We start from the raw sequence: 26,906 nt of genomic DNA, 5'->3' as shown, positions 1-26,906 counted from the left end.
TTCTCTGACTTTACCTAGGGAACACTGACTATGCCAAATGGAGACTACATTGAAGGTTATTTTAGTGGAGAATGGGGATCTGGGATAAAAATCACTGGAACCTACTTCAAACCTAGTCTGTATGAGAGTGATAAAGACAGACCTAAAGTTTTGTGAGTAACTAGTGTTAATTCTGGATTAATTATTGAATGTTTGGAGTTGTCTTGCTTTTATCAAAGCTGATTAATATTTTAAAAGCAAAGTCAAGTTCTTAAAGTCTTCTTTTTAAATTTATTTTATTTTTATTTTTTGAGACAGGGTGTCACTCTGTCACCAGGCTGGAGTGCAGTGGTGTGATCATGGCTCACTGCAGCCTTGACCTTCTGGGTTCACGTGATCCTCCCACCTCAGCCTCCCGAGTAGCTGAGACTACAGGCACCCGCTACCATGCCCGGCTAATTTTTCTAATTTTTGTAGAGACTGGGTCTTGCTATTGCTCAGGCTGGTCTTGAACCTGAGCTTAAGCAATCCTCCTGCCTCAGCCTCCCAAAGTGCTGGGATTACAGGTATGAGCCACTGTACCTGGCCAAAGTCTTTTCTTTTTTTTTAAAACAAGATGTAACCTTCTTGAATTGTCAGCTGACAGTGCTTTAGATGACTAAATCTATAGTCTTGTCTATAGTCTTGGTTTAGATTATGAGCCTTAAAGCATGGATGTTTAAAAGGAAAGTTCTATATGTGAAGAGTGTTGTTTTTTTTGTTTTGTTTTTTTTTTTTTGGAGGTGGGAGGGGAGATGGAGTCTTGGTCTGTTGTCCAGGCTGGAGTGTGGTGGCATGATCTTGGCTCTCACTGCAGTGTCTGTCTCCCGGGTTCAAGCGATTCTCCTGCCTCAGCCTCCCAAGTAGCTGAGGCTGTAGGCGCACACAACCATGCCAGGCTAATTTTTTGTATTTTTAGTAGAGACGGGGTTTCACCATGTTGGCCAGGCTGGTCTCAAACTCCTGACCTCAAGTGATCCACCCACTTTGGCCTCTCAAAGTGCTGGGATTACAGGTGTGAGCCACCGCGCCCAGCCTGAAAGAGCATTCTTAAATGGAATCTGTACACAACTTGATTTTGAAAAGTAAAGAACATACACACACACACACACACACAGCCCAAGTGGAATAGTAAAATCTGCATATATGAGGAAAAAAGGCAAAATCTAAGTATATTATGCCCAACCCCATTGCATTTTTGGCTTTATTCTCTGTTCTCCCACCATCTATCCCTAGATGTGGCACAATCACAGAAGTGGACAGTTTTTGGCATATGTCTGTTTTTCTTTATTGATTGCAGCTTTAATTTTATTATTATATTTGGTAGCACCTCAGTTTTTTGTTCCCAAGGATATGTTTTCTGTACCATGTTTATTCTTAGAGTCTTTTAGAACCCAGTATGTAATGCATTTTAACTTCTCATTATAAGATGTGCAAGGTTCAGAAAATCCTTGTTCTAACAGGAGTCAATTTTTATGTTTATTTTTTTTTAATTTTTAATTTTTTTTTTTTTTTTTTTTGAGATGGAGTCTCACTTAGTCACCCAGGCTGGACTGCAGTGGTGTGATCTCAGCTCACTGCAACCTCCACCTCCCAGGTTCAAGCGATTCTCCTGCCTCAGCCTCCTGAGTAGCTGGGATTACAACAGGTGCGGGCCACCATGCCTGGCTAATTTTTTTTTGAGATGGAGCGTCACTCTGTTGCTAGGCTGGAGTGCAGTGGTGCAATCTCGGCTCACTGCAACCTCCACCTTCTGGGTTCAAGCAATTCTCCTGCTCCAGCCTCCCGAGTAGCTGGGATTACAGGCATGCGCCACCATGCCCAGCTAATTTTTGTATTTTTAGTAGAGATGGGGTTTTGCCATGTTGGCCTGGCTGGTCTCGAACTCCTGACCTCAGGCAATCCACCCTCTTTGGCCTCCCAAAGTGCTAGGATTACAGGTGTGAGCCACCGCGCCCAGCCAATTTTTTTGTGTTTTTAGTAGAGACAGAGTTTCACCATGTTGGCCAGGCTGGTCTTAAACTCCTGACCTCAGGTGTTCTGCCTGCCTTGGCCTCCCAGAGTGCTAGGATTACAGACATGAGCCACCACACCTGGCCAGGAATCAATTTTTTAAAATTAATTCTGTGGAATTATAGGAGGCAGAGTCAATTGGTTTGCTTTGTACTTAATATTCCATACACTTTAATATCCAAAAAACAATAATTAGCTGAAAAACATTCCTTTAAAATTTTTCATTTAGTGTTTTAAAAATAGAATTACCATCAGTCTTGGCAGTTTTGGTCACAAAAAAAGCATTCTCGGTTGTATGTTAGAACGTTTCTGTTCTTTGGAACAATTTTGCACAAAAGAAATGATTAATAAAAGGTTGATATGACTTTATTAGCAGGAAGCTAGGAAACCTGGCAGTGCCAGCTGATGAGAAGTGGAAAGCGGTGTTTGACGAATGTTGGCGCCAACTGGGCTGCGAGGGCCCAGGCCAAGGGGAAGTCTGGAAAGCGTGGGACAATATTGCTGTGGCCTTAACCACCAGTCGGCGCCAGCACAGAGACAGGTGAGTGAACACCTGCTCAACATAGATGCTAGGAAGACGAAACTTAAGACCAGTAAGTAGTCAAGGCTCACTACATTTAATTTAAAAGTTAATGATGTACTTCTGCTTCTGAGTAAGAGGGATTAAAACTCACTTTCTTTATCTTCTGTTGAACTCAACTATTAAAGCTGAACAGAATACATGGACAGTTATTTATGAACTCTGAAAAGTAAATATCAACAAGTAGATTGAGGAAGAAAACCTGAATTCAAAGTACCACAAAACCAGTGGTGAATTTACTTAGATGTTTTGCTCCAATATTCCTCAGCTAGAACTCAGTGCAGCCTGAAACGTGAAAGCAAGTACTGTGGTGCAGACAGACAGGGATACAGAAAAAATCCCTCTGGTTCTGGCTCAAGGAGTGACAAAGGGACTCCTAAAATTCAGAGTGGTTGATATATACTCAGTTTTCTTTCTGTCTTTTTTCTCTATTATCTCATGCCCAAGCCTCCAGGACCTTCTGCGGCAGTAATGGCAGCAGCTGGAGCAGGCATGAACAGGAAACTTGCAAAAGTCAAAACTCTTGAGAGAGTGGAATCTTCTTCCCCCTTTGGTGGCTCCTTAGGTCAAGAGAAAGCCAAGCCCCAACCCCATTGCATTTTTGGCTTTGTTCTATGTTCTCCCACCATCTGTCCCTAGATGTGGCACAATCACGGAAGTGGACAGTTTTTGGCCAGAGGACCTAAAAAGGGGTGCGTGAGAACCAGAAAATACTGGGGATGTGATGGAGAGAAGAGCTCTGGGAAACAAGCCCATAAAGTTGTTTGTGAACTCCTGGGCTCACCCTAGACCTGCACATGTATGAATTTGATCCTAATTAGTACCAAAGAGTTTGAGAACCAAGCTCATAGGTTGATCACTCAGGTCCCGGAGTAGTCATTAAGTTGTACACTCACAGAACAAACCCAGGAAGGTTGCAAAGGCTTTGAGAAGTGAACTGGCATTGGCACCATGGCCCACAAGAGACTAAAGCAAAAATATCTGCTGTTTTAGGATTCTCAATATCACTTACACATTCAGTGATTTGCTGGAAGAATTCACAAGACTCAGCATATAGTTGTACTCACAAGTAAGATTGCAGCAACATGGTAGGGACACACAACCAGATCATAAGGGAAAAAGACACAGGTAGAGTCTGGAGGAATCCATGTGTAAGCTTTCCATGATCGCTCCTTTCTGGGATGAGTCACACACAACACGGTTTTCCCTGCAGCAAAATGCAGCGACATGTGTCTCATGTTTCTGCCCAGGGAAGCACACTACAGACTCAGTGCCCAGGGTTTATATTGGGGGCGGGTCACATAGGCACCCTGTGCCTGGCAGTTGCCAAATTCCACAGTCCCAGCTTACAGGAAAGCAGATGTTCACCATAAATCACATTGTTAATCTAAGGACAGCAAAACACCTTTGTCAGTATATGGAACTTTTACGAAGCTTAATTCCCAAGTGCCAGCCAAGGGTCAACCTTATAAGCAGGTTCTTTTTAATTTTATTTCATTTTTATAAATAGAGACAGGGTCTTGCTATATTATCCAGGCTGGTCTCGAACTCCTGGCCTCAAGAAATCCTCCTGCCTTCAGTCTCACAAAGTGGTGGGATTGCAGGCGTGAGCTACCACACCTAGCTCAGGTCCTTCTAAAGATAACAGTTTCAAGCCTGCTATGTTTACTGTTTTATGAATGTCAACATTCTCCATAGGATAGAAACAAGACCCAGAGTTTTATAATGCTCAAAATATCCAAGACATTAACCAAAATTACTCAGCAGTGAAAGAACCATGAAAATCTCAATTTATTTCAGGAAAGAGAATCAATAAATATCAACAGATGACATAGATGTTGAAGTTGTCTGACAAGAACTTTAAAGCAACTATTATAAAATACTCACATGTGCAATCACAAACACCCTTGAAATAAATATTAGAACAAATGTATCAGCAAAGAAACAGAAGGTATAAAGAAGAGCCAAATCAAAATTTTGGGGTTGAAAATTGCACTAACCAAAATCACTTATTGTATGAACTCAGTGGCAGAATAGAGATGGCAGTGGAAGAGTCAGTGAACCTGAAGATAGATCAGTATGGATTATCAAATCTAAACAATTGAGAGAAAAAACATGAAAAAATAAAAAAGTGAACATAGCCTCAAGGACTTGTGGCTCTAAATTTGTTTCCTTAGAATTCCAGAAGAAAAGGAGAAAGAATGGGCTGGGCATGGTGGCACGCACCTGTAATCCCAGCACTTTGGGAGGCCGAGGCAGGCAGATCACCTGAGATCAGGAGTTCGAGACCAGCCTGGCCAACATAGCGAAACCCCGTATCTACTAAAAATACAAAATTAGCCCAGGCGTGGTGGCACATGCCTGTAATCCCAACTATTTAGGAGGCTGAGGCAGGAGAATCACTGGAACTCGGGAGGCAGAGGTTGCAGTGAGCCGAGATAGCGCCATTGCACTCCAGCCTGGGCAAAAATAGCAAAACTCCATCTCAAAAAAAAAAAAAACAAAAGGAGAAAGAATGAGGGATGGAACATTTTGTGAAGGAAATAATGGTTGAAAACTTCTCAAGTTTAGTAAAAAGACATGAAACCTATAGATTCAAGTAGCTGAACAAACTCCATCTTGGGAAAAACCACAGATAACCATGTATAGACACATATTAAAATTCATGGACAAAGATCTTGAAAGCAACTAGAGTGAAATAATGGGAAATCAGCAATTCAAATGACTGCATATTTCTCATTAGAAACCTTGGAAGCCAGAAGGAAGTGGCCCAACGTTTTCAAAATACTGAAAGAAAAGTTACAGACGTACTTGTTCATTTCTCTCTTTTTCTCCTTTTTAAAATTTTCTTTTTCACCTTCTTTTCTTTTCTCCTGCTTTTCTCCATCTGCCTTTCTTCTTTAACTTGACCAGTAACTCCCACAAGCATTGCTTAGCATTTGGACCTAAAGAATTTACTAATCCCTGCAGCAAAACTTCCTAATTAACTATGACTTTCTTGAGTTTAAGTCTAGATAATAGTTTGTTTGAGCTGTGCCTTCGTTGTTAAAATATCAAGGAGCATACTTTAATCTGTGTGTGTAACTACATACAGTTAATTTTTAAACGAGTTTTATGCTGGTCTTCATTTCCACATGTCAGTTGCTTTCTAAAAGGAGTTGAAGAAAAATTGAGCAAGTGTCCATTTATTCAGAATGTAAATGTTTGTTCTGAATAATTAAATGTTCTAGTTTGCTAAAAGTTACCAAATTCTTTAAATAAATTACCAATATTCAAATAATTTTAATATACTAAAGTATAGTTACATAGAAATTAAATTCCAGAGGTTGAAAGATAATTCAGGAACTTTAAACATTTCACAGTCAAATCTAACAAATACTAATTGTTATTCTAGCCTGGAGAGATTAGTTTAGAGTCTATCTAATTGAGTATCCCCAAAATTGATACTTAAAGAAAACCATAGTATAATTTTTGCTTGCTTGAAATTCGTGTGTGTGTTTCAAGAAATTAAATGTAGAAAGAAGTGATTTTTTTTCTATATTTGGGATAAATAGGAATTGATTTTAGTATTTCATTCATGAAGTTCATAATTGTTACCTTCTACTCTATCAGTAGAAGAAATGGAAACTCCCAGAATTGATGAAAGCCATTGACTGCCCCTTGTGCGTGATACACATGGTCAGCTTAGTACAGGCTGTCAGTTCGACCTTAAGACTTTAGCCCTTCAGTTAACCTGGGTTAACTGTTGTTAGGTGTTTCTGAGAAGTGAAAATGAATGAACTCTTTATATAAAATTATGTTGCTACCACAAAGATCTTATGTGTTTATCTAAAATCTCTAATAATAATGATTATGCACAGTTTTCAGTTTCTCATTGGTTGTCATCTAATGATAGAACACTGTTACCAAATTTTCAGTTGATTACTAGTGTGTGTTTTCTCTTAGCCTCTTCATCCAGTTTCTGTTTACCCGTTATGTGCTTACATTGTCACCTGTTGGAGTGTCATTATCTCCTTGCTTCTTAACCTCGTTTTCATTTCTTCCTTTGCCCTTTGACTTATTTCCCTTTTTCCTTAACTCCCTTCCCTCTTTTATTCCTTTTATTCCATTTTTCTGTTGTCACCAACGGGTCTATCACCTTCAAGCTAATATTGTATTTATCTTCAAGCTAATGTCATATTATTTCCAACACCATGGTTTAGACTGGAGTAGAATCTTCATTAATTTATTGTAGTTGGTACAAAGTAACACTACCTGATTTTTTGAATGAATATTATGTAAACTGAGTACCTAATAGCAAGATCGTGATGATTTCTGAGTTCGTTGGATTTAGTACTATGTTGGATGCTCCACTTTGACTGGAGCTAGTGATTGTGTTTCATGTGAGTATTTACACGTATCCGGCTTTCTTGATGTGAAATACAATAGACTTTTCTTTCCCTTTTTATAGTCCAGAAATATTAAGTCGTTCACAGACTCAGACACTAGAGAGTTTGGAATTCATTCCACAGCATGTTGGTGCCTTCTCTGTGGAGAAATATGATGACATCAGGAAATATTTAATAAAGGTAAACGAGTAAAAATTACATTGGTCTTGTGAATTAATAATTCACCTACCACAATATATCATTCAGATAGACTCACAGCTTAATGTTATTCTAATCCTGTTTTTGCATCCTGTGCATTTCTTTTGTTAATTATCAAACTACCAAGATTACATTTCTACCTAAAGATTGTCTCATTATTATGATAGAACTTTTTAAAGTTTTTTAGGGCATGCAAGGGGGTTCTTAAGAAGTAAGATTAGAGTTTTAAATTGCTTTTTGTTAATAACATTAGCAAACTAGAGATTGTGTAAGTAAAGCATGCTGCCTCACCCCTGGATAGGCTCTTTGCTTCCTTGGAAACCTTGTAAGACCAGCTACAATTTAAAGTGTGATGTATATTGATGGGAAGTGCAGGAAGGAGTATTCTGAGAAGTCAGGGGAACTGAAGGATGACTGTTTCAGAGTATCATCAACAGTCAGTGTTTAGTTTTCTCCAAGGTAACATTTTTTATCAAGTTTAAAGTATATTTGAATCTTTTTAAAATTTTGTATTCTTTTTTTTTTTTTTAAGAGATGGGGGTTCTCACTGTGTTGCTCAGGCTGGCCTCAAACTCCTGAGCTCAATCGATCCTCCTGCCTCAGCCTGCCTAGTAGCTGGGACTATAGGCATGAGCTACCACATCCCGCAGAATCTTTCTTTTGTGGTATTCCATATCAGTACTTCCAAAGCTATTTGCCCAAAATGTTAAGGAGATTCTTTGATCGAGATTAGGAACTCCAGCTTCATATAATTGGGGTAGATAGTACTTTCAAAAAAATTAAAGTATTTGAATATTCCTGGTCCCAAAATTGACTCTTGACATTTTGACAATTGTTTGTCATTTATGAAGTTGTTTCTTATTGATGGATTGTTTCTGCTGTTAATGCACATCAACTGACTTCATTGATTCTCTTCCTACTCAGGCCTGTGACACTCCTCTGCACCCCCTGGGCAGGCTTGTGGAGACACTGGTTGCAGTGTATAGAATGACATACGTGGGCGTAGGAGCCAACCGCAGGTTATTGCAGGAGGCTGTAAAGGAGATTAAGTCCTATCTTAAGCGAATTTTCCAGCTGGTGAGGTAAGAGAGCTTTTCACTAAAGTCTGCAGGCTATGGAATACTATTTTATACCAATGCTTGGGTAGTTTCACCCTGAATCATCAAGAAAATAGTTTTATGCCACAGTCCTTTAATAGATTAAGTAAAACATGTTTTAAATGTATGTGTAAGCTATAAGCATAAAAAAGATGAACCTTAGCTATTGTTATTTATTTATTTTTATGTCTTATTAAGTAAAGCTAAAATAAATGTTTGGAGTTTTTAAATTCTAATTTTGGTATGAAGTATAGTAGTCGTCTTATTTAGATTCAGTCTCTAGGCAAAATCATGTATCTAAAACCCAACCACAGGGTAGATAAAATTTAATATAAAGTTTTGTCCTTGAGTTTTTTTGTCTTGTCCTTTGGCAACAGTATCACATATGTTCATTTATTTAACAAATATTTATGGAGCATTTCTATGTAATAGCCATCATTCTAGGCTCTCAAGGGATTTATCAGTGAACAAAGACAAACAGTCTTTGCTGTCATGGAGCTTACATTCTAATGGGGGAAAAGAGTAAACATAAAAAATATATGTAGTATGTCAGATAGTGATTAGCACTATGGAGAAAAATAAAGGGAAAGAGTACTAGATGTGAGATGCTATTATTTTAAAGAGGAGGTCAGAGCAGGCTGACTAATACGGTGGTGGTATTTGAGCAGAGACTCGAAGAAGGCAATTAAATGAGACAGTAAGCATCTTTGGGAAGAGAGTTTCAGGCAACAAACAGATTTAAGCTTGTGAGATATAAGATCTTTTACTGAGTTGAAGCCAACAAGTAAATACTATAGTGAGATAATTATACAAAAGTTTGTAAATTTCTCCCAGAACTTCCGTATATTGTTTGCCTCAACATTGGAAATGTTTCAGGTTTTGAGGGAGAAGTGTGATCTATTAAAAAGATCACTAGCCTGGGCTAGCTCTGACATTAGCTAGATGAGTATAATGAAAATAAGTGTCCTGACCTTTTTTAGTTTTTTCAACTATACAGTTAGGGCAGATGGAGGTGCAAGATGTAAGTCTACAAAAATAGAGAAGACTGCATATTGCCTTTAAAGGGCCAAAATTTAAGTCCGTAAAAATAAGAGAAAATAAACTTATTTATGGTAGAGTCCGCTAGCATACAGGAAGTCAGAGATAAAATCTATGGCAGAACTCAAAGCCCAGGAAAAAAAATTCCTCACCAATTTATCCCCTTGATCATTTGAAAAATTAATTTTCAGCAACTTTTAAAAACACATTTTTAAATTTTATGTTGAGTACAGAGGGAAATAATAGACACTGAGGACTCTAAAATGGGGGAGTGTTTGTGGGAGGGTGAGGGTTGAAAACTTATTGATAGGATACAGTGTTCACTGTTCAGGTGATGGGTACACCAGAAGCCCAGACTTTACCACTACCTGATATATCCATGCAACACAACTGCATATGTGCCCCCTGAATCTATAAAAATAAAATAAAACTTTACGTTGTGTCTTCTATAATTAATCATTTTTTCCCTTAATGTTGGACATTTAATTTCTGTTGGTGTTTGCTTATATTCTAGAAGAGTGGTCCTTGCTCAGAGTTAATATAAATTGACCTCAGATGAGATTTGCCAGTAAGGAACACATATCTCATATAGATCGGAATTTTCCATTCCTTAGTAACTAGACAGAAGAAAATCATAGCACGTGAAGATTTTGTAGTGGTATTATTCATTAGCTGCATTCTTAATTTTATCCTGTTAGAAACATCAGTTTTCTCAGGGAACTAAAATACTTAGTTGATAATAAAGCTTGCTTTCATAGCTAATGGAAATGTGTTTTTATGCTTTTCAACCCCCCTAGAGGTATAATTGTATAATTATATTTTTTATTCTTCCTTAGGTTCTTATTTCCTGAGCTGCCTGAAGAAGGCAGCACAATTCCTCTCTCTGCTCCTCTGCCAACCGAAAGGAAGTCTTTTTGCACTGGGAAGTCAGATTCCCAATCTGAATCACCAGAGCCAGGGTAAATGGAGTTGTGTGGGGACAGTGAAGAAAGGGAATGGTGACTAGATGATCTTACTCAGAGTCCCAGGGAGAAAGTGTGTTCTCTAGATCTATTTCCTCATTTCTAAAATGATATGGTTGGGGCCGGGAGGGTTGGGGCCAGCCACAGTGGCTCACACCTGTAATCCCACACTTTGGGAGGCTGAGGTGGGAGGATTGCTTGATCTTAGGAGTTCAAGAGCAGCCTGGGAAACATAGGGAGACCCCATCTCTACAAAAATAAAAAAAATTAGCAGGGCATGGTGGCACACACCTACGGGCTCAGCTACTTGGGAGGCTGAGATGAGAGGATCACTTGGGCCTGGGAGGTTAAAGGCTGCAGTGAGCTGTGACTGCACCATTGCTCTCCAGCCTGAGTGACAAAGTGAGACCTGTCTCAAAAAAAAAAAAAAAAAAGAAAAATGTAGCTGGGTAGGTGCCCCTTCTGAGGTCCCTCTTAGGTCTCTCAAGTACTATTAGCCATACCCCAGGAAAAAGCAACCACAGATGATCTGAGCACAAAGGCTGCTTAGCAAAGGAAGTAATACCACACTGTCCTAGAATAACCTCAGAGAAATCAGCCTCAAAATGGAAACAAAGTAGGTCTTCAGTGAGATTTTTAATTCATGAAAAGAATTCAGTTTCCTCTAAGACAAAATTATAGATAATGTCCTCATATCAACTCCATATGTAAAGAGCAGAGTAATATTATAACTTCTTTAAAACTTCCCATCTCTACTTTTGACTCTTTGAAACTGAAGCTCTATCTTGGATTCTGTATTCAGTTTTAATATGAAAAATGCTCCTTTCCTCCCACTCCATTATTTTGTAGTTATGTAGTAACGAGTTCTGGATTATTGCTTCCTGTGCTGCTACCTCGGCTCTACCCACCGCTGTTTATGCTTTATGCTTTGGATAATGATCGCGAGGAAGACATTTACTGGGAATGTGTCCTTCGACTAAATAAGCAGCCAGATATTGCTCTCCTGGGCTTTCTTGGGGTGCAGAGGTAAGTGTAGTAGTTACAAGTGCAACCAAATGGTTTTAATTTAAAATGCAAACTGCATTATTGGAAATTTGGCGCTTTGATATCTAATTATATATATGGCTTGTAATTATTTACTTTTTTGCATACGTCTTATTTAACAAAATAGTGATAGTTAATAATCTATTTCTGAGAATATTTGGAGATGAGTATGAAACCTGATTCTTTGGAATGTGTTTTTTATTATGTTTTCATATATATAGTAATATATATTTATTATATATTAGTAATGTATTTTATATATTATGTATAGTAATATATAATATATATTTTTATATATACATATATATAGTAAGTGTGAGCTATTTTGCCTGGTATTTTATAGCTCTTTAGAGCAGAATACATATCTTTGGCCTTCTTCCTTCTCTTCTTTTCTTTCCTCCCTCTCCATTTGCAATTTTTAAGTTAAAGGTTTTGAAGTGGTTTTTTTTTTTGAAAGAGAGTTTCGCTCTGTCATGCAGGCAGGAGTGCAATGGTGCAATCTCAGCGCACTGCAGCCTCCACCTCCCAGGTTCAAGCAATTCTCATGCCCCAGCCTCCAGCCTCCCAAGTAGCTGGGATTACAGGCGTGCGGCACCATGCTCAGCTAATTTTTGTATTTTTAGTATAGATGGAGTTTTGACATGTTGGCCAGGCTGGTCTCGAACTCTTTGCCTCAAGTGATCTGCTCGCCTTGGCCTCCCAACATGCTGGGATTACAGGTGTGAGCCACTGTGCCCAGCCCTGCTGTTTTTATTAGAAGGCATTATTGCTCGTTATCCAGGTAATACTAAATTATTATGTTTTCTTTCTAGGGCAGTGATAAAGCTGATTCCACCTCCCCAATCTCTATTTGTGCTACCAAGAAAAGTGAATAAGCCTCAATTTTTTTTTTTTTGAGATGGAGTCTTGCTTTGTTGCCCTGGCTGGAGTGCAGTGGCACAATCTTGGCTTGCTGCAACCTCCACCTCCCAGGTTCAAGTGATTCTCGTGCCTCAGCCTCCTAACTAGCTGGGATTACAGGCCTGTGTCAGTGCACCCAGCTAATTTTTGTATTTTCTTATTTTTGTGCTTTTTAAAATTTTGTGCTTTAATTGTTTTCAGTGGAATAATTCAGTAGTAGAAATGAGATAAAACTGAGTGAAGGAAAAATATTTGGTAATATCTGTAATGTGTAGGATTATTGGGATATAGAATGACAGATCCCTTAGGGAGATGATAAAAACTCTTAAATCACTTCTGGAATGTTTATAAAAACTTAACCTATTGTGGAGCAGTTCTTTTTAATGGGGACAGGGAAGCCAATATAGCAGTCAATGATTTTTATGGGATTTTATCTACCATAAGTAACAACTTATATTAATAATTTATGGATTCCATTATAGGAAATTTTGGCCAGCAACCTTGTCAATCCTTGGAGAGAGTAAAAAGGTATAGTAGATTTTCTTTTCCTCAGCAAATATGCTTTTCTGTAATGAAAAGGATTTGAGATAGCAGAACTTTTTCATTTTACTTTGATAGAACAGTACCCAAGCTTGTGTTTGCATCTGTTATTACCAAAGACCTGCACTCTGACATCAATATCATTTATTTCTGTTGTTGTTGCAGAAAATAGTTTTCCTGCTTGACCTTCACTGTCTTTTTTGCAGGTTTTGCCAACCACGAAAGATGCTTGTTTTGCCTCAGCAGTAGAATGTCTGCAGCAGATCAGGTAATCTCTGATTTGTTGAAAAGCCACACAAATCAAAGTAGTGCTTGGTCTATTAAGATATTATTAATATGATCTTATCTTTACCTAAGCCTGAAGCATCCCCATTCTATATGCTGTTGGTGTCAAACTCAACCTGGAAATCAGAAATCAGAATGAGACCCTTGGTTATCTTTTACTCTAAAATGACCTTGCATTTTCAAAAGTAGTGGAGAGCCACGCCAGAAATTTATCCATATAATCACATCTTTAGCCAATTGGAAATTAACCAAATTTCTCATTCAGAAAAGAGCATATATTAGGAGAATGAGATTTCACATGGGTAAAAGGAAACAATTTATGAATCGTAGACAGTTGGAGGCTACTTTTCTTATAGCACCATGGGAGTACAAAGTCATCCTTTCCAACGACTCATAAGGCCTAAGTGTCCAGGTTAAGGCATGTGAACCCTAGGAGGGAATATTGTCAAAAAAGCATGATCAAATGGCTTTATTAAGAAAATGATAGGATGTCTTTTTGTCGTTGTTTCTGTAACAGCACAACATTTACTCCATCAGACAAACTTAAGGTCATCCAGCAGACTTTTGAGGAGATCTCTCAGAGTGTCCTGGCATCACTCCAGGAAGACTTCTTGTGGTCCATGGATGACTTGTTTCCTGTTTTCTTATATGTGGTGCTACGGGCCAGGTAACTGTTTTATGACTTTATTATTAGTGAGTCGTTATTTTTAAAAGTCTGCTGCTTGCGTTTTCTGAACTGACAACAGGAGTATGCTCTTCCACTAGAAAAAAATCGATTAACCCATTCCACTGTGGCATTACCTTTTTATTGAGCTGTTCTTTCTTTTCTCATCAACTAGATTCAAAAGGAGAATGGACATGTAAGTGAAAATAACTCAGCATCTTTTTCTCTTCGGGGCAGGATTAGGAATTTAGGCTCTGAGGTACACCTCATTGAGGATCTAATGGACCCCTATCTTCAGCATGGGGAACAGGGTATAATGTTCACCACCTTGAAGGTGAGTGTAGGTATTATTTAATACTTTTTTATCTTCATATCTGTCTTTCATTTACCATATTATAAATGCCATTAACCACTTTTTTTTGTATAAAAGTTTAATGCAAACTTAAATGCCTTTAGAGCACATTTTGTTCTACACTTTAAAACATTATATAGTATATTAAAGTAGGATAAGCCAGTTGTTCCTCAAAATACTAAAGCAAATTCTTTATTATCTAATCCTCCTTGTAAATTGATCAAACTGTTATAAATGCTTACATTTATATAAATAATTGTAACTCTAAAAAAGAAACAGAAAGGATTCTTAGTGTCCAAGAAAGTTTCCAGCAGGAGTGCTATTTAATGGAACAGGGTAAAACACAGAAGGCAGTATGTAAATAACGAATTTGAATTCCATCTTCTTTCTTTGCTTTGTATTTACTGTAACCAATAGATTACAAGTGAGCTTCTTTGATCTGGGTGGCCTGGAGAGATTGTTAGAAGTCATTTGTTTCCCGCCTTGATTTTTCTTGGAATTTGGAAGAATCACTCTAAAGTTTATTGAAAGAACAGCAGATAGAAAGTGCAAAAACGCTTGTGAAAAATGAGAAAGAATAGACCTACTCTTCCAGTTAGTAAAATTTATAAAATTATAATAATGAAGATAAGATAGTATGTGACTGTCACAGGAATACACAATTACCTAAATAGAAGGGATAGCTCCCATATAAACACATCATAATAAAAACTTCACATGAAAGTGGAAACACCAAACCAAAATGGAAAAGAGGAATTATTTAACAAATGGTAAAACAAAGTATTGGATAGCTTATTAGCAGTTTTGGAGGGAGGGTAGAATAGCAAATTATATAGATGCTTTGGGGTTTAAATATAGAGAAAGGAAGAGAGAAGGAAAGACAGGTAAATTAAAATAAGAAAAATAACTAGAATTCAATGTCAGGTTTCTGGCCTAGGTTAACTTTTTAAACTTTTCAACTAAAATACCATTAACGCTTCTTTTTTTTGAGACAGAGTCTCACTCTGTCACCCAGGCTGGAGGGCAGTGGTGCGATCTCAACTCACTGCAACCTCCACTTCCCAGGTTCAAGTGATTCTGCTGCCTCAGCCTCCCAAGTAGTTGGGATTACAAGTGCCTGCCACCATGCCTGGCTAATTTTTGTATTTTTATTAGAGATGGGGTTTCACCAGGTTGGCCAGGCTGGTCACGACCTCCTGACCTCAGATGATCCACCCGCCTAGGCCTCCCAAAACGCTGGGATTACAGGCGTGAGCCACTGCACCCGGCCTACCATTAATACTTCTATTAAATAAACTGAAAAGGGGGAGAAACTGGGGAAAATATTGGCCACAGATGACTTAGATTATTAGTGTTTACATTATTTGAAGAGTATCTCTAAACAGATCACCAAAGAGGAAACTGAACTAGTAGTTTACATGTAGAAAAATACTCAACCTCACTGAAAATCATAGTACTGCAGATTTAAATAAGGTCCATTTTGTGCTGTTAAATTAGCAAGAATGTTTTAAAATTACTGGTGGGGTTATAATGAAGTCATTATTCCCACATTGCTGATAATGGAGTAAGTAGCCATTACCCTTTTGGAAAGCAATTGTTACTAACATAGATATCAACAACATCAAAAAATGTGGAGTTTGACTCAATGGTTCTACTCCTGGGGATTTATCCTAAGAAACTAAAGAATGGAAAATGTTACATGTTATCTGGATGTGCTATTCATTGGGGTATGAGTAATTCCCATACCTGGAAACTCATAATTCAGGGTGCTTCTTAAAAATGCATTCCTGGATGACTCCCCAGGTCTGCAATGATGCTTAATCTGTATATTTATTAATCATACTAGGTGATTCTAATTAGAGTTGTACCTTTTAATGATTGGTATACTCTAAATGTCTAATCAGTAATGGCAAATTGTGGTGTCTCTGCGTGGTGAAGAATATTAGATAGCTTGTAAAAAAAACTTTGTTTGTTTTAGAATAAGATGGGAAATGAAAAAATTTTGTCTATACTAATTACAAGTAGGCAAAAGACAGCCACTAGATAGGGGAACTAGAAGGGAACAGGGAAAAGTGAAATCAGTTAAATCTGTTGGGCCATCAACTGAATTTGTTCATAAGGGATTTTGTTTCTTTAGTCCCATATGCATTGCTCTCTTTATGTAATTTCTTTAAAAGTGAATTTGAAATTATTTTGAACTTTTTTTCCAGGCATGTTACTACCAGATTCAGCGTGAGAAGCTTAACTAGGCTGCATAACAGCTTGAAAACTGGATTATCTACTACAGAGTGTTATAACACCATCTGGAGTCTTCCTGTAGTGGCAAAAAAGAACAGTGTTGAAATTGGAAAGGACTTTGTGTTATTTAGGTTGTTAGAATGAGCCTTACTAATAATAAGAGCCCTGAGCCCAGAAAAAAGGACGGTATAGTTTAAAGGGAGGATTGAAAAGGAGGTAAAAAAATCAGATTAGACCAGTTCTTGGCCTATGATAAGTTCCAAAAATACCATTCATCTACTATTTGAAAAAAGAAGAGGATATCCCTTCCTGCAGTAAAGGGTATGTCAGCTACATGAAGTTGTAAGAAAAGCTTCCAGTAGAGCTTCTTATATTAAAGAAGTTGATGGATATTTTTGAATTTCTGGTTTGCCTGAATCCACCTGCAGTTACCCTGATCCCTTTGCAAGAACCAGATCGTACTTGAAACTATAGTGGCCACACTCTGCCTTCCTGAGTCCCGTCCAGTCATGTGTGCATCATGTCTCTTTGCCAAGGGAGGGGAGAAAGGAACTTTTAAACTGCAGTTTTAACTTTTTCTAAGCTTTTTCTTGATGGGAGAGGTTCTGTGCAAAACTACCACATTCTGTCCCCAAAATGTGGAATGCATCCAAATAGGAGTCTTCTGTATCTTAACTTAAAAGAACATAGGAATTTTGTTTTTGGTTTCTTTATCATGCTACGGAGAGTGAATAGTGAATACACTGGAATTCAGACACCGACTCTGAGCTGCTAGGAACCTCATTTGTCCATGTGCAAACGCTGTATTCCGAGGCCTGTGAATGGCAGCCGGAGGAGGTTTTGCATGCAGGCTGTGTTTTCGAGCAGGACTAACAATTGGGAAATAAGCAAAAAACTGCATCGATCCCCAGCCTGGTGTTGTTCTTCCCTATACTTCACACTGAACTCAGGATGGGAAGAAAAAGGAAACAAGCTTTGGCTTTTTCCATCTCAAAAGTATTGTGGCACCTCAACATTTCAGTGTTTTGCTTTTTAAAAAATGCCCTATTGTAAGTTGTTGGTTTATACTGTATAAGTAACACTAGTAGCTGTTTTAAATAACATAGGTGCTCTTCCTCATCTCATCTCCTACACCGTGGTGAGCATACAGAGTGTCCTGATTTGTGTTAAGTGACTGAGAAGATGTTAATTACTTTTGAAAAAGGATCATGGTTTTTGCTCTACTTTATAATCAAGACAAGTGTTTATTAAAATACTGTTTTGGAATGTTGGCTGTAATGTAACAGCAATTTTCATAATAAAAGGCATTCATCTTTATGTGGTTGTTTTATGATTGTAGAAGAAATGAACAGGGCAGCCTAAAAGATTAAAGGAAACCCAGACTTAGTATTTCTTTAGCCCACATTGTAATCCATGCCTCTAAGTATTGGCCTCAGAAGTCCCTCTGGGGTTTTAGAAATCTCTCTCTTTAAAATAAACGTAAACCAATAGTTATAGCACCCTTTCTAGCAAAGAGCAAATTAACTTTCTTACCCCAATAACCCAAGGACGCGGGTCTCAAAAGAAATCTATTATTTCTTTGAATAAAAAGCATATTTTGATAGTTACTCGTTATTTTTTTTCCTCCTAAACAGATTGAGGGAAGGGAAGGTGAGGCTTTAAAATTCTACTTAGAAACGTTAGATATTAATTATCTCCCAGTTGTAATGTTTTCTCAAGAGGCCTTTCCATCTTGTTGCTGCCTCTACCAGAATGTGCCTGTCCACTGTTGGAAGGGGACCAACCCTTAAAGATCCGTTTATGTTAAATACTTTGCATTTACATTGGAGATTGTTTTGAGTTTCTGAACAAACACATAAATAACCACATTTGCCTGGTAAAGCCAAATTTACAGAATTTCTGACTCTGGGCGGGGGTGGATAATATGTGGAAATGGACAAACAAAAACTTTGAGACAAATTGACCCATTGAGAAGATTTCCAATGATGATAGGCTGTCTCAGTTCTAAGAAAAGCTATGTTACAATTTGTCCTTTTACTGGAGTCTTGAATGAAACTGTTCAGTTACTTTGGATTCTTCCTACTATATGCTTTTCAGATAGCATATTAAAATTATAAATGTTGAAGTGTATTGGAAGAAAAACCCTAAATCTCCAGGCCAATGTTTGTAAATAGAAGTCCCCGGCACTCCTGCAGCAGTTTACAATGGTCATTCACATGCATAATGAATGCTTACAGCAGCCCAAGGATGCAGGTGTTATTCCCATTTCCCCCCATTTTTCAGACAAGCAGTGACCAAGATTTGCTCACTGCCAGAGCTGGGACTCCAGCCTAGAACTTCCCTACTCCTTACTTCCCTAGAAGTCCAGTGCTTTTTGCTACTACAGCTGCCAGAGATGTCATTTCATAGCTGGTTATGTATTGAAAGTTCCTAAAAGTGAGTTAAAAATGAAAATCTTATTGAAATCAAGTGCTTTTCACAAAATATGCTGTACTCAAATATATCACATTCCCAGCTTGTGTTTTCATCTATGATGGAGAGATGAGGAAAGCCACGTGATTAATGTGGGTAGAAGGGCTGATGACCCTCTGATAATTGCCATTTGGTCTCTACCTTTTGCCTTTTTGTCGGCAATACCTTCCTCTCCTTTCCGCAATATCCCCTTCCAATCTCCCCACTGAGTACTCCCTGCAGTATTAAGTTTTCAGATAAAGAAGTAGCTCCTATCTGAGATAGAAAACGCTATTTGTTAAGTTCAGAACAGTGGCTTGGGAGGGGATTGACCAGAAGGTACTGTTTTTGATGGGCTTCTATTATTAGCTGAACAGTCTTCAGTTGTTTTCTCACCATAACATGAGAGATTTAATAAGGTTAGTAGGTTATTGGCTTATTTCCGGTCCTGCCACATTTTTTTCTTTCATTAAAAATGCTATCTTCTGTTGTGGAATGTCTGTTATCTTGAAATAATCAACAAAAATATTAGTGTTTTTCTGCTGTTAACTATGTGTTGGCAATTTGAGAGAAAATACTAGAATGTAGGTTTGAAAATGATACAAATTAGACTTCAGTTCAAGGAATACTTAAGAAGATTTGTGGCAGGAAAGGCTTGTGAGTAATTTAGTTGTTAGGCTGGGTTAGGCATCTGTGGATTACATCAAAGAGGATGTGCAGAGATTTTATCGGGAGCAGTGAGGTGACTTTGGCAGCTAACAGGCCACTAGTATCCTACTAAAGCTTTTGTCTGGATAGGAGCAACATTGCATGTTTACAGTGTTGCAGGTAAGAGACCTTGGCAAATAATCCTCAGTTACCGGAAGATGTATCCATAACTGCCCAGCTTGCCTGTCAGTTTTTAATAGCTAAAGATATAAATCTGGGTAATCTAACTCAAATGGCTTAGTTTCATTTTAACTCAAATGATATGGGGAATTTTATGATCTTGAAAGAGCAGGTTTTGCTTTGAGAAGCCATTTCTTCAGTATGGAATAATGAGTTGTCAGGAAGATTGAGTACAATGGGCATTTGCCCTGGTCCTAATCAATGGCATTTGGACCCAGAGGGAGCCAGCTATTTTCGTAAGGGCCATTTCTCATCATTAAGTTTTCAAGTGCTTTTTTAGAGTTTGTCTAGTAAAAAGCATTATTTTGAAAAACAAGCATAGTAAGGGTAGGGGGTTGTGGCATTTAATAATACATTTTAAAAAGCTAATGAAAATACTGATTTTTAAAACAAGATTTAGGACAAATTCCTTAGGCGTAAGTCACACTAATGCATCTTCTGAGTCAAGAACTGGCTATCCTCTGTGTGTACTGAATCTGGAATTGCATGTGGTAGGGTGCTTACTTATTTGCAGTCTCAATCAAGAATTCTCACTCTCAAGATAGCAGAAATAGATAAGTTTCAACTGACAAATTTGGTACAGAAGTCATGGAAAGGAAGGTAAGTCTTTTGCCAGGCATCATGCCAGGCATCAGCATCTTTCAGGACTAAGGAAACAAAAGAGGAAAACTCGATTTTACTACATGTTAACTCTACTGAATACCTCCTTGAATGTCAGATTCCTTATCTGTAAAACAAAGGTTTTGCATTTGATTATCTCTAAGATCCCCTTCTGCCCCCAGTTTTAAAGTTTAATAGGGAAAGAGGTTTAAGTCAGGATACCAGGCCAGGGAGGAAAGGAAGGGAGGGCACAGGCCTCTGGAGTTCAGCTGCCTCCCCCATCAGGATTGAAGTCCCAGCTGATGGCCACTGCCTTGAGGGAGGTATCAGCCTTTTACTTCTGGATCTTGGCCTCTCCTTGTTCTACCCCTTCCCAACAACAACTGAACATACCGAGTGCTTGCTATGGCCCAAGCACTGTTGCAGGTGAAGCTGCAGCATGAACAAGATAAGCAACATCTCTGCCCACCCGGCCCTCTGCAGACTTTACACCTGCAGGAGACAGACACTGAGCGAGCCAATGGATACGAGAACTGGGAAAATGGGAAGTGCTATGAGGGCAATAAGTTGCAATTGTTTTCTTAGCTACCTGGAGGGAGGGAAAATCATTTTCTGGAAGTTTTTTTGCATGAGTTTTGTCTTAGCTTTGGCTGCCATAACAAAATACCATAGACAGTGGCTTAAACAACAGAAATGTATTTTCTCATACAGTTCTGGATGCTGGAAGTTGAAGATTGGGATGCCAGCATGGTTGGGTTCTTGCGAGGGTTCTCTTCCTGGCTTTCAGATGGCCACATTTTCACTGTGCCATCATCTGGCAGGGAGAGAGAGAACACATGAACTCTGGTGGCTCTTACCCACACGCTAATGACATCATGAGGCCTCTACCTCATGACCTTAACTAAACCCAGTTACCTCCCAAAGGCCCCATCTTCAAATACCATCAACACTGGGATTAGGGCTTCAACATCTGAATTGGGGGTGGGGACACAACATTCAGTCCACAGTAAATTTGTCATAGGAACCTGAAGATGACCAGCCAAGCACAGTTTTTAGAATTTACGTAAGTTGTAGATTACTGTAATTACTGTTTTTGCCTCTGTGGCTGAGAAACTTTGGGTCAAAATGAGCCTTTTAGAATGTACGAATTAGTTATCTAGGTAGCCCTGAAGTTGGCTCTAGATTTATTAGAAGCTATTTTAACCATTGCATTCACTCAAGAAACCACCGCCTATCTGTGAAGCACAGCCTATCTGTAAAGCTCCCTCACAATAAAATCATCTCAGAAATTTGTAGTCTGTAGTGTGTGCCCCCAACTGCTGAATGGGTAGGCCTAGCTCAGCACAGTCATTCGGGCATTAAATATGGTAGAAATGTGGTCCACCTTATGACGGGCAAACAACAGTTGGCTTGTTTAATCTGCACTGCTTCGCCAAGGACGTGTGATTTGTGAGATGCTGGAGGGGAATCAATTTTAAGAGTCAGCCTGAGTGTCAGCCTCATCTGTCTGCTCTGACTTTTGTCTGCTCTCTGGCAGGCACTCCGTCTCCCTTTTCAATTTTCTACCCTGGAAGTGCTCCCGTCCCGGGAGGAAGATGAATCAGATATGCAGCTGTGATGCTAAATGATTCAATAGAGGCAAAAACGCAGAACAGAGGAAAATGCATGGTTTAATCTGACTCAGTTGCAAGTGGGCAGGGTAGGTGATGGAGGGCAAGTCAAAAGCATAACGATGTCAAGCTTTGGTAGAACCTAGCAAACTAGAAGACTTCGGGGTGTTTGGAAAGGAATGTGTACGGGAAAGTTGTCTAAAATGCTGTAACTGCTTTCTGTGTTGCTCTTCTCACTGCCTTAGAATTTAGAGTCAAAATAATAATGATCTTTTCTTCTTTTTGATAGCCTTCCTGGCTTCAACCCACAATCTGTCTAGATTCTAGACAGTGGTTCTCAACCCCATCAGAGTCAATACTCCAGCCTTAGATTCTAGACAGTGGTTCTCAACCCCATCAGAGTCAATACTCCAGCCTTAGGTTCTAGACAGTGGTTCTCAACCCCATCAGAGTCAATACTCCAGCCTTAGATTCTAGACACTGGTTCTCAACCCCATCAGAGTCAATACTCCAGCCTTAGATTCTAGACAGTGGTTCTCAACCCCATCAGAGTCAATACTCCAGCCTTAGATTCTAGACAGTGGTTCTCAACCCCATCAGAGTCAATACTCCAGCCTTAGATTCTAGACACTGGTTCTCAACCCCATCAGAGTCAATACTCCAGCCTTAGATTCTAGACACTGGTTCTCAACCCCATCAGAGTCAATACTCCAGCCTTAGATTCTAGACACTGGTTCTCAACCCCATCAGAGTCAATACTCCAGCCTTAGATTCTAGACAGTGGTTCTCAACCCCATCAGGGTCAATACTCCAGCCTTAGATTCTAGACAGTGGTTCTCAACCCCAACAGGGTCAATACTCCAGCCTTAGATTCTAGACAGTGGTTCTCAACCCCATCAGGGTCAATACTCCAGCCTTAGATTCTAGACAGTGGTTCTCAACCCCATCAGAGTCAATACTCCAGCCTTAGATTCTAGACACTGGTTCTCAACCCCATCAGAGTCAATACTCCAGCCTTAGATTCTAGACAGTGGTTCTCAACCCCATCAGAGTCAATACTCCAGCCTTAGGCTCTAGACAGTGGTTCTCAACCCCATCAGGGTCAATACTCCAGCCTTAGATTCTAGACAGTGGTTCTCAACCCCATCAGGGTCAATACTCCAGCCTTAGATTCTAGACAGTGGTTCTCAACCCCATCAGGGTCAATACTCCAGCCTTAGATTCTAGACAGTGGTTCTCAACCCCATCAGGGTCAATACTCCAGCCTTAGATTCTAGACAGTGGTTCTCAACCCCATCAGGGTCAATACTCCAGCCTTAGATTCTAGACAGTGGTTCTCAACCCCATCAGAGTCAATACTCCAGCCTTTAACAACTAATTTGAAGTGTTCCTTTTATAACAAAAACCTTAATTTATTCTTTATTGTCCTACTATAACAATGTTGTTTATCCCTACCCCCACCGCATACCCCTTGGCCGTTACCATTTTGGTGCACTCTGGGCCCACTCCAGCTGCTAGCCCCTCCACTTCCTATCTGAAGGTATACATGTTGCATGCTGGAAGAGTCAGAAATAATGCTCTCTGGGAAGAGCTCTCAACCTGTTGGCTGTCAACAGGGGCCAAGAGAATGAGGGTATTTATATCCCAAGATTGCCATTGCTGTATGAAAACCCACACGTTGCCATTGGTGTATAAATACCCTCACTCCCTTGGCCCCTGTTCCCCTGTGGGATTAAGCTCTAGTTGCCCACAGTGGTTACTTCTTGATAACAACCTATTACTGGCTTTTTCCCCTTCCCCACCTCAATACCCTACTCCCCATTGTATATTAAACCTGTGCAAAAGTGTCTTGTGTTTATATGTAAAGAAAAGTTGGTGTCTAGATTCAGATAACTACAGGTTTTTTTGTTTTTCAGTGACATGAAAGTTCAGTGGGACATTTGAAAGTTATACAGGGCATGAGGCGATTCTTCACTGTGTAGGGCAACTTGTGGAAAACTTTGCTTAAAGAGCAGTAGGCATGTTTTCTTTGCCCATGTTTTCTTAATCCCTTCCTCTCCTACCCTGCTGGCTGAAATGTAGATGTGATGGCTGGAGCTGCAGCTGCCATCTTGGAGCAAGTAGACAGAACCATACTATACCCTAGGGTGGCAGAGCAGTAGGCGGAAGGAACCTATTCCCTGAGGACTTCATGGAGCAAGGCTGCCCTATTAGCCCTGGATTCTGTCTGTCTCTGAACTTTAACATGAACAAGATATAAACTACTCTGCTAAGCCAAAATTATTCTGGGTTTCTACTTCTTGAAACTGAATCTACCTAAAGCAATATCAAAAATAAACATTAAAATAAGCATTTCAAACTAGTTTTCAAAGGCTGGTATTAAATCTGATAGGGTTAAGAAAACTGTCTAGGCCAGGTGCTATGGCTCACACCTATAATCCCAGCACTTAGAGAAGCCGAGGTGGGAAGATTGCCCAGAAGTTGGAGAGCAGCCTGGGCAACATAGTGAGACCCCATCTCTACAAGAAGTTAAAAATTACCCGGGTGTGGTGGCACATGCCTATGAACCCAGATACTCGAGAGGCTGAGGTGGGAGGATCATTTGAACCTAAGAGGTCGAGGGTGCATGATCATGAGCCATGATCATGCCACTACACTCCAGCCTGAGCAAGAGGGTGAGACCCTGTCTCAAAAAAAAAAAAAAAAAAAAAGGGAAAAAGAAAACTGTCTAGACTCTATATAGATTGTAGGATTGAGCCAGGAAAGCACTCTAGAAACAAAACAAAAAAACAGATCGTAACAGTATTGTCTCTAAATTCTAAGAGTGTGCCTCAGTAATAACCCATAATTCTTCCAATTGTGACCAGACCAGCTAGTTCTTCTATGAAGAACTATAAGGTGCAGTGAGAGGAAATGGGGCACCTGAGTGGAGCTGGTCCACAGAAGACTTTTCTGAGCTCTAATGATGGGTAAAGTCAACGGGGTAAAGAGGTGGAAGATAAATAAATATAATATTTGTCATTTACTTTTAAAAAGTGGGTAGGTGTGGTTTCCAGGAAATCAATTCTTCTCAAAGGCTAAAAAAATTGTTTAAAACATGGAGTTAGGGGGAGCATTTTATGCAATAGTCGTTTTCTCTTTCACACCGCTGGTGATGGTTAAGAGTAGGCACCACGGGGGAAGACTGTGTTTCATTTGATGTGTGTCCCAGTGTGTAGCACAGGGCCTGGCTTGCTGAGGAAATGCTGTTGAAAATATATTCCAGTGTGCTGAGAGCTGGTGGCCAGTGGGACTGAGTGAGCTGTGTGCCATGTATTGACCCACTTCCTAGTCCTGAATTCCTTTTAGAAGCTCCGGCAGGGAGGATGATACAGTCAGACAAAGGAGCAGATCCACCAGACAAGAAGGACATGAAGCTTTCTACAGCCACCAACCCGCAGAATGGTATGTGTCACCAGGGCTCCTTTTCTAGACCGGAAAGTAATATCACCTCTGACATGTGATCAAATGAATGGGCAGAAATCCTGGCAGACTTACTGTGATCCCTGTGAGGATCGTGTACATTTTTGGTTGCACTACTGCCCTACCAGTGATAACTTTAAGAGCAAATTTCAAGCCAGGAAGGAAATAAACGGACGTGGTGGATTCAAAACCTTTTTTTTCCTTACCTGACAATGTTTTATGTAAAACTTAGAACTTCTTAAGTTGTTCACATTCAGAATATCACTGCAGCACTATGAAAATACTGTAAAAATAGAATATTCACTAGAATCTGTTTAGACCCTTTAATCAGGAGAATACCGAGCTTTGCATTAAAAATCTATTGGGAGTTAGAATTTTTCAATATCACTCTCAATAAGAATTTTTTGAGAGGATGAAATGACTCTTATGTTTGAGTTAGAGAAAGAAGATACAGAACACGACTAGATAATTTCGGGATAAACGACAGGCTGGTAAGATGGGGAAGGGGAGAGCAATCATTTTCCTTTCATGACATCTTACATCTACACATCACCATCTATTATTTTACTCAGTGTTGAGAACAACACTATGACAAAGCTAGCACATTCTCATCTTGGGCAAAGAAACTGGGTTTCGGATAGTTATGTGACTTTGTGATGTTCACAAAGTAAGAGATGGAACAGGGCTTGAAGCCAGATCTCTTGGCCTGAAATCCAGTGTCATTTCCACTCCTAGTGAGACCCCATGGCATGCCCCAGCTGTCTGACTTGCCTTTCACATTTACACCCGCACCTGCCACCCCATTTCTGCTCTCTTCCTTTCCTAGGCCTCTCCCAGATCCTGAGGCTTGTGCTGCAAGAGCTGAGTCTGTTCTACAGCAGAGACGTGAATGGAGTGTGTCTCTTGTACAATCTCCTCCACTCGCCGTGGCTTCAGGCTCTGCTAAAGGTGAGTGCTGCTTTGCTCTGAAGCCTTTGCTTGCTGAAGGGGTTGTGGGGAGTGTGTAGAAAATGACTGTTTCAGTCCATTCAGGCTGGATAGCTGAATAGTTTATAAACAACAGAAATTGATATCTCACAGTTCGGGAGGCCAGGAAGTCCAAAATCCAGTCGGCAGCAGATTCAGTGTCTTTTGAGGGCTCCCTCTCTGGTTCATAAATGGTACCTTCTTGCTATGTCCTCACATAGTGGAAGGGGCTAGCCAGCTCTCTGGGGTCTCTTGTATAAGGGCGTTAATTCCCTATTCATGAGGGCAGAGCCCTGATGACCTATCGGCTCCCAAAGACCTTACCTTTTTTTTTTTTTTTTTTTTTTTTTGAGACAGAGTCTCACTCTGTTGCCCAGGCTGGAATGCGCTGGCCTGACCTCAACTCACTGCAACCTCCACCTCCCGGCTTCAAGCAATTCTCCTGCCTCAGCCTCCTGAGTAGCTGGGATTACAGGCACCCACCAACACACTTGGCTAATTTTTGTAGTTTTAATAGAGATGGGGTTTCACCATGTTGGCCAGGCTGGTCTCAAACTCCTGACCTCAGGTGATCCGTCAAGCTCAGCTTCCCAAAGTGCTAGGATTACAGCC

The 26,906-nt window shown here is 39.6% G+C and overlaps 2 protein-coding genes across 8 annotated transcripts in view; both read left to right on the top strand.

The window, feature by feature from the left end:
* ALS2 (alsin Rho guanine nucleotide exchange factor ALS2) overlaps positions 1 to 17,634 on the top strand; it is an 82,911-nt gene extending 65,277 nt beyond the window's left edge. For 3 of the 7 annotated variants that reach the window (XM_063647800.1, XM_054479132.2, XM_054479131.1), the window contains 11 exons: positions 19 to 152; positions 2,405 to 2,572; positions 7,062 to 7,179; positions 8,122 to 8,279; positions 10,169 to 10,291; positions 11,144 to 11,320; positions 12,721 to 12,766; positions 12,985 to 13,046; positions 13,581 to 13,730; positions 13,965 to 14,061; positions 16,290 to 17,634. In XM_063647800.1, the coding sequence (XP_063503870.1) occupies positions 19 to 152; positions 2,405 to 2,572; positions 7,062 to 7,179; positions 8,122 to 8,279; positions 10,169 to 10,291; positions 11,144 to 11,320; positions 12,721 to 12,766; positions 12,985 to 13,046; positions 13,581 to 13,730; positions 13,965 to 14,061; positions 16,290 to 16,328 (1,272 nt within the window). In that variant the 3' untranslated portion in view covers positions 16,329 to 17,634. Of the gene's footprint in view, positions 1 to 18; positions 153 to 2,404; positions 2,573 to 7,061; positions 7,180 to 8,121; positions 8,280 to 10,168; positions 10,292 to 11,143; positions 11,321 to 12,720; positions 12,767 to 12,984; positions 13,047 to 13,580; positions 13,731 to 13,964; positions 14,068 to 16,289 lie in introns of all 7 variants that reach the window. The other 4 variants (XM_063647798.1, XM_063647797.1, XM_063647799.1 and 1 more) reach the window with 3 other exon arrangements.
* Positions 17,635 to 25,231: 7,597 nt separating this feature from the next.
* The window catches only part of MPP4 (MAGUK p55 scaffold protein 4), a 50,532-nt gene continuing 48,857 nt past the window's right edge, over positions 25,232 to 26,906 (top strand). Inside the window, exons 1-2 of the mRNA XM_054479128.2 lie at positions 25,232 to 25,310; positions 26,155 to 26,276. Coding sequence (XP_054335103.1) covers positions 25,232 to 25,310; positions 26,155 to 26,276 — 201 coding nt within the window. The remainder of the gene's footprint in view (positions 25,311 to 26,154; positions 26,277 to 26,906) is intronic.

This window comes from Pongo pygmaeus, chromosome 11, assembly GCF_028885625.2.
Source record: "Pongo pygmaeus isolate AG05252 chromosome 11, NHGRI_mPonPyg2-v2.0_pri, whole genome shotgun sequence".
Taxonomy (NCBI): domain Eukaryota; kingdom Metazoa; phylum Chordata; class Mammalia; order Primates; family Hominidae; genus Pongo; species Pongo pygmaeus.
Note: the sequence above shows the minus strand (reverse complement) of the source record. Positions and strands in the feature narration are given on the sequence as shown.